The sequence below is a fragment of the Schistocerca cancellata genome, chromosome 1, assembly GCF_023864275.1.
Source record: "Schistocerca cancellata isolate TAMUIC-IGC-003103 chromosome 1, iqSchCanc2.1, whole genome shotgun sequence".
In the NCBI taxonomy this organism is placed as follows: Eukaryota; Metazoa; Arthropoda; class Insecta; order Orthoptera; family Acrididae; genus Schistocerca; species Schistocerca cancellata.
In genome coordinates this window covers 805,540,918-805,548,947 of record NC_064626.1, presented here as the reverse complement: position 1 = coordinate 805,548,947, position 8,030 = coordinate 805,540,918, and the positions used below count along the sequence as shown (strand labels likewise).

General features: G+C 39.0%; 1 protein-coding gene across 1 annotated transcript in view; it reads left to right on the top strand.

The window, feature by feature from the left end:
* The first annotated feature begins 422 nt into the window (after positions 1–422).
* The window catches only part of LOC126187992 (phospholipid phosphatase 5), a 62,394-nt gene continuing 54,786 nt past the window's right edge, over positions 423–8,030 (top strand). The window contains exon 1 of the mRNA XM_049929403.1: positions 423–606. Within this exon, the coding sequence (XP_049785360.1) occupies positions 530–606 (77 nt within the window). The 5' untranslated portion in view covers positions 423–529. The remainder of the gene's footprint in view (positions 607–8,030) is intronic.

The window sequence follows — 8,030 nt, the reverse complement described above, 5'->3', positions numbered from 1 at the left end:
GTACCAGGCAGATTTCAAATCTCTAGATTTCCGGAAAGCGGCTGACACCGTGCCCCTTTGCAGGCTGTTAAAAAAGGTACGCGTATAAGGAATAGGTTGACAGATATGTGAGTGGCTCGAAGATTTGTTAAGTTATAGAATCCAGTATGGTATCCTCGACGGTGAGCATTCATGAGCGCCAGGAGTGCCTCAGCGAAGCGTGATAGGACCACTATTTCTCCATATACATAGAGATGGCGTTGCAGACGACGTGGATGCACGGCTACCAGTGCGGATAGAGACGTTAACGAGAAACTCATGTGCAAATATGTTTTACGAGAGCAGCACAAGAAAGCAATCCAACGTAACAAACATGTTTACACCCTCAACGCTATGTTTTTGTTATTTTCACCTATTGATGTTCATATTATCTCTGGCGTTGTTGTGACAGTGTTTTAAATGTACGCGTGTTGTGATTGTTATGCTGTCGTACGGAGAATACAGCACTGAAAATCGTCATAAGCAGATATGTTAAATAGATAGTTAAAAGATGGCAGACTCACGGGAAAACTCAAGCAACTTGTTTGTGGAAGTTATCGTAAGAGTCGTGTTGGCACTGATATTTATGTGAGTGTGACTAACAAACGTTCCTTGTTCTCTTGCGAAAACCGAGATTAACTTTCCTTTTAACACAAAAGAACAATGTTGATGAAAGCTTTGGACGAAAGTAGCGAGGATTTTACCGGTGGTAGAAGGTTGTTAACATTTAAATGTTTGGTATAGAATTTCAACATGTCGTTATACTGGTTACTGTAGTAGTAGGGAAGAACCACATACACAATATATTTATCGGAGTTAAAAAAAAAACTTAGCATGACACTGTTAGTAACCTAATTGTGACCCGATGGTATGATATATTGTCATCTATAAAAATGAATCATTGTTTTGGAATGTGAAGTCCATTAATAGCTGCAGATGGTCTCTAAGTAGCCAAACAACCATTTCCAGTTAATGTTCGGTTCAGTTGGAGCACAGGACCCAGTACATTCCATGTACACACAGCCCACGCCATTATGGAGCTACCGCTGACTTGCAAAGTACCTTGTGAACAACTTGGGTCCATGGCTTCACGGTGTCTGCGTCACAAATTTGAAAATTTGTGGTCAGGTCTTATGGGACGAAACTGCTGAGGTCATCGGTCCCTAAGCTTATGCACTACTTAATCTTACATAAACTAACTTACGCTAAGGACGACACACGTACAGCCATGCCTGAGGGAGGACTTAACCCTCCGACTGGGGAGCTGTGCGAACCGTGACAAGATGCCTTAGACCGCACGGCACAACGTCACACTCAAACCCTACCATCCGCTCTTGCCAGCCGAAATCACGACCTATCGCCAGCCGAAATCACGACCTATCTGACCAGATCAGCTTTCCAGTAATGCCAAATTACACCACACTGCCTTAACGAATATGTTCATCGTAACCCATGTTGGTTTCTGCATTTACTTCACACAGTGTTGCTTGGCTGTAAACACTGACAACTCTACACAAACTTGTCTGCTCTCATTTGTTAAGTGAAGGCCACAGGCCACTTGTGTTGTATATGGTGAGAAAAGATGCCAGAAATCTTGGCGCATACAGTTGATACTGTGGATATCGAGCCAATGCACTGCCTTATTATACCTTGTGCATGTGATGTTATCACCATTGATATAGATGTGTATTGCTATTCCATGACTTTTGTCACCTTGGTGTGTGTACACAATGAGAGAGCAGGTAATAGATGATGTGTTTCCAAAAAGTGAGTTGAAGTATTTTTTTCAATTTCAGAAATATTTTTCTTCCTTTTGCCAATCTGCAGTTCATATTCTTCCAACCTGATCACTATTTTTAGTGTATCATTTCCTTATCTAATTAACACAATGTTACCTGATTTAATTTGATTACATTTCATTATCCTTGTTTTATCTCTTTTAAACAAACTGCCTGTACTGTTCTACTCCTCTTTCAAGTTCTTTACCATCTGTGACAGAATTAGTGTCATTGAAAGATTGCAAAGTTTGTAGATTACAACCCAGAAACCAAACTTTTTGTCCCTGAGGTTGTCTTGTACCACTGTTTCCTTTTGTGTAGATAATGTTTGCCAATATTTTGTAACCATAATGTATTAAACATATGGTTTGGTAATACTCACAGGTGCCAGTACTTGCTTTCTTTGGAGATGGAATTATTAAATACTCCCTGAAGTGTGACGGTCTTATTTTTATCTCATACATCTTGCATCAAAATTGAATACATTGTGTACTGGCATGTTCTCCTGAAGTCCGCCTCCATAGCATGTCTGACATCTATGTGTACGACCAAGGTTCAATTCCCAGTACTGCCAGGGATTTTTATGTTGGTGGGAGGACTGGAATGTGGTGCACTCAGCCATGTGATGCCAGTTGAGAAGCTACTTGATTGAGAAGCAGTGGCCCATCTAGGCCAAAAGGTGGAGCTTTGCTTGTGCTTTTGTTCTCCCAAGTGAAGAAACCCAACAGTATCCAGAAGAGTGGTGCATTGATCCCATGCACCTGCATACTACATCCAAGTGACACCGTTTGAAGAGGATGACATTGTGGTCGCAATTAGCCCATCTAGGCCAAAAGGTGGAGCTTTGCTTGTGCTTTTGTTCTCCCAATGATTTCGATAATTTTGAGGTAATGTCATGTACTCCAGGGACCTTGTTTGGAGTTAAGTTGTGTCATTTGCAAAGCCCATCTTTATATTCATTCCAACTTTCAATCTTTGATTCTTTGTTTTGCAGTGACTAGCCGTCTGTTAATACTCGTACAGTTGCTTTTTATTCCTCTAAAGGTCTCTTTAATTTTCCCATAGGCAGTATCTATTTTTCCCATACCTATGCATGTTTTTTCAAGGGGTAGTGATAAAGTTACCTAATAAAAGTGTGTTTATTCTCGTGGTTCATATTTGCAATTCTAGTATAAATTAAAATCCCCACGGTACCATAGCACACTGATAGAGTGCATCCAAAGTAAATTATCTGTCAAAAGCATTTAACTGTGTCAATCAAAATATCCTTTTTAGTAAATTGGAATTTTGTGGTGTAGCAGGAGATTCTGCAAAATGGTTTAAATCTGATAGAAAACAGAGGATATCCTTAAGAAGGAGTTGTTCTATATTAAGCTACCAGTCATCACCCAATTAGGAACTAATTATACATAATGTTCCACAAGGTCCATTCTTAGGCCTCTTATCAGTAATCCCATCACATGCCAGATTGGTTTTGTATGCAGACAATACAAATATTGCTGTAAGTAACAAATCAGATATAGTTTTAGAAAGATCAGTTAATGAAATGGACATCAATAAATGATTCCCAGCCAATTTTTTTTCTCACTAAATTTGGAGAGATGCATGATATGCAGTTCAGAACTTGTAAGAGGTCCCCCCCCCCCCCCCCCCCCCCCTCCCAGTATATGTCTAAAGTGTGATAATAAGCAGATAGATGATGTTGTCAGTATTACATTCTTGGGATTACAATTTTATATTTTTTTTTTTAAAAAAAAGTTCATTTCATAGGAGCACACCTCAGAACTGCTGAAGCAAGTAAGAATCTTGATTTACAATGCAGATAATGAGAAATTATATATATGAGCATACTTCAGTTGCTTTTAGTCCTTTCAAAATAATGGTGTTATTAAAGCAAATCTAGATTTTTGGCTAATACCTAGCCATTATCAATGCAGTTTTTCAGAGTTTTAATATATAACCTAGTATGTCCGTTCACTGTTGGTTGGGCTCCTGTCACAGTTCATTCGAGACTTTCAGTCCATTATGTCAATCAGGATGATTTTTAACTTACCAAGACAAGCTACAGTTTTACTAATCCAAAAGGTACTGTCTCCCAATATATTTGTTCTGTAATGAAATTTATCATAAATGATCTATCTCTTTGTCAAACCAACTACTGGCAACAAGGAATCAATACTAGAAATAAGAATAATATGTCCACTAATCAGGAGGGTAGCACATTTTCAGTAACTGGCCAGCAGCCATAAAAAGTTCAACTACTAATAAAATTCAGTTTAAGAAGAGCCTAAAGGATTTATTAAAAATATAATGTTGTTCGATAGATTAAAAAATCTGCTCATGATGCAGTGGCAGGAGAACACACATATAAAACTGTGGAAGTTTGCAAGCTTTTGGATCAGTGGCTCACTCTTCTTGCAGAAGCTTTGAAGGGGCATTGGAGATACCTCTTAATGCCATCCCCTCTCTCCCTCCCCCTCCCTCCCTCCCCCTCCTAATCCCCCACTCTTTGTCGTTTTCCTCCTCCTCCCCCACCCCCTCCCTCTGTCCTTGAGCCTTTTTTTTATTGTTATTGCAAATGAAGCCGTGATTGGGAACTGACATTGCTTAAACTGAATTGGTATATCAGTTGATAAACATCGTATGAGAGACCTCTCCAGCTGTTGGATCTGCGAGGATAGTAGCGTCAATGATAGTATAATGCATGATTTTAATCTGTGAATGGATTAGGTTACTGAGTTTCATCTTCAAGCTTTTTAAACAAAGCCAGCGTTTTTTACATTCTACATCTTTATTCTTCATTTCTACATATTTGTTCCTGAACAGAGCCATCCTGGTGACAAAAACATTTCTCCCAGTGAGAGACCAGTTTGTTGATACCGTCGCTGTAGAATGTTTGACTTTGTCGATGGAGCCACAACCTCACCTCTCCTACCACCACTTCATCAATGTCAAAATGAAGTCCTTGAAGGTGTTTTGTAAGTTTTGGAAACAGATGAAAATCGGATGGGCTCAAGTTGGGACTGCATGGAGGATGATCGATGACAGGTGTCAGATTGTTGCAGATGTCTCAGTGCTCGTGTGTATCAGGCTGCAGGAGAGGGTGCTCCATGTGTCTATAAGCACTTCGACTTTGTGCTTTCACATTTCTGAGGGTCTCGCAGAATGTTGCATAGTTTATGAACATGAATTTACCTGCTGATATCATGCTCTTAAACCTTTTCGGCATTGATGATCCTTTGTGGGAGAACTCTATTGATGCTGTCTTGTTTTTGGCATGAAAATAGTGAACCCAGCTTTCATCACATTCATGCCCCAAAAGCAAAAGAAATTGTTGACAAATGTTCAGTCTTCCCTGTTTCATGTCAGTGAGCATTTGAGGCACCTACTATATGCACACAATTTTCTGTACCACAGTTCTGCAATGATGGTCTGTACACACTCTTGTGATGCGCCACACTTGCATGAGTTATATCTGTGTTATCGAACTGGTTTTCTCTGATGAGTTCATCTACCTGAGTCCATTGAGTCTCATTGGTTGCTGTATGCAGTCATCCACAGTCCTTGAGGATAGCTCCACCATTTCCTTCATCACGAGCACAAACAACCCAATGTCACATGTTAATGATGTGGATACAGTCGTCACCACCATACACAGCTTACATTCTTCTATGGATTCAGTTGGAAGCATGTTTTTTGCAGTTAGAAACTCAATTACAGGATGTTGTTTCACACACACAGACATAGTTACACTCCACACATCCATGCACCAAAAGTTGCATCTAATCTATCTCCACTTTATCACGGCATTGCCATTTTGTATTACTTCTTACCTTTTAGATGCCTGTGTTCTTTTTCACTTGCTTCATTTTTGTATGTTATTCTTTCATCTTATAAGATGAACATCAACAAAAGCAAAACGAGGATAATGGAATGTAGTCAAATTAAGTCGGGTGATGCTGAGGGAATTAGATTAGGAAATGAGACACTTAAAGTAGTAAAGGAGTTTTGCTATTTAGGGAGTAAAATAACCGATGATGGTCGAAGTAGAGAGGATATAAAATGTAGACTGGCAATGGCAAGGAAAGCGTTTCTCAAGAAGAGAAATTTGTTAACATCGAATATAGATTTAGGTGTCAGGAAGTCGTTTCTGAAAGTATTTGTATGGAGTGTAGCCATGTATGGAAGTGAGACATGGACGATAACTAGTTTGGACAAGAAGAGAATAGAAGCTTTCGAAATGTGGTGCTGCAGAAGAATGCTGAAGATAAGGTGGGTAGATCACGTAACTAATGAGGAGGTATTGAATAGGATTGGGGAGAAGAGAAGTTTGTGGCACAACTTGACTAGAAGAAGGGATCGGTTGGTAGGACATGTTCTGAGGCATCGAGGGATCACAAATTTAGCATTGGAGGGCAGCGTGGAGGGTAACAATCGTAGAGGGAGACCAAGAGATCAATACACTAAGCAGATTCAGAAGGATGTAGGTTGCAGTAGGTACTGGGAGATGAAGAAGCTTGCACAGGATAGAGTAGCATGGAGAGCTGCATCAAACCAGTCTCAGGACTGAAGACCACAACAACAACAACAACAACAACAACATTCTTTCATCAGCTAAATTTGATATCTTGTGTGTTATCCAAGGATTTCTGCTGGGCCTTGTCTTTTTTCCTATTTGATCCTCTGCTGCAATGCTGTTTCACCCCTCAGAGTTTCCAATTTGTCTTCTGTTTTATTTCTTTCTCCTGTAACAGACAATCGTTTACTAATGCTCCGTTTCAAACTCTCAATAGCTTTCGGTTTGTTCAGTTTATCCAAATACCATCCTCTATTTATTTTTTTTTACCTTTCTATGCGTTCTTCAGTTTTAATATGCAGTTCATAACCAACATATTAAGGGCAGACTCCACATTTGCCCCTGGAAATCTTTTGTGGTCTAAAACCCGATTTTGAAGTATTTGCCTTATGATTGTGTAATCTATATGAATCTTTGTGGTGCTTCCAGGTCTCTTCCATGTGTACAACCTTAAAACAAGCATTTGCAACAATTAACTTTCATTCCTTACCCCCCCCCCCCCCCCCAGTCCACTTTCTCAGACTATTTTTCCTGCTCTTCTTTTTTCTGCTATTAAATTCCAGTCCCCCATCACAATTTTGACACACCAGATGCCAGAGTGCCATCAGGGTCTTTCCATGTCAAAGGGACCAATATTAAATAGTGACCATCTCCAAATCTAATGAAATTTGGTGTGAAGGTTCTGTATTGTCTTTGATGTTTATATACCAAATTTCAGTCCAGTGTCTTCAGTGGTTGAATTTTTAGGTGCCTTTAAAAAGCGGCAACTCACCTTCGCACCACCCATGAAGGTGCAAATGTGCCAAGTTTGCTAGGCCTTTTTAAAAGTTCTATCAAACATTTGGTCATTTGCTTTAATATCCATTGGCAACTTTTTATGCTGAATCACACTATGGCAAAAATTAGGGACTTAACACACACCTAAGTGTACATACAAGCCTCTAAATTGGCTAAAAATTTATCACGTTATTCCAAGAACCAAGGTTCGGCCGGCCACTGCTACTTCTCATACGAACCAATCAGACCAAAACTTCAGAGGGTTATTCCTACCTATGATGTCTATATATGGATTAAATTTAACTAACATTGGATGCCTAGATGAAAAGATATGCATCTACAAAGTTAGCCAAAATTTTCTAAGAGCAAATTTTAGTGTATTTTTGGCGGGCAATATATCAGTTGTGCCCTGTTTAATCTTTTTCCCTGGAAAGAACATGCTTTAAGCTTTCAAAGCAATATTGTTTAATTTCTGAATCTCGCATTTTGATGAGTAAGAATACCTATCAAAAGTAGAGAAAATGGATTATCAATAAGTACAAAAACTTAATACAATTTGAATTTGTTAATCAGAATATGTGTAAGTGTAGTGTCTTTTAGTAGTGTAAGATTAGCCTGTGGTTTAGGGAATGTAACTCTGCTAATAAGAAGTGTTATTACATTATTTCACAGTATAGAATATAAATATAATGTAACCTCATAAAATGCTCTTAAGACTATAAAAACCAAGTAGATGTAGTATTTCCTGATTTCTGAAAAGCACTTGACTCAGTACCACAAATACGCTTATTGTCAAAAGTACGATCATATGGGGTATCAAGTGAAATTTGTGACTGGATTCATGACTTTTTGGTTGGAAGGACACGGCGTGGTATTTTGGA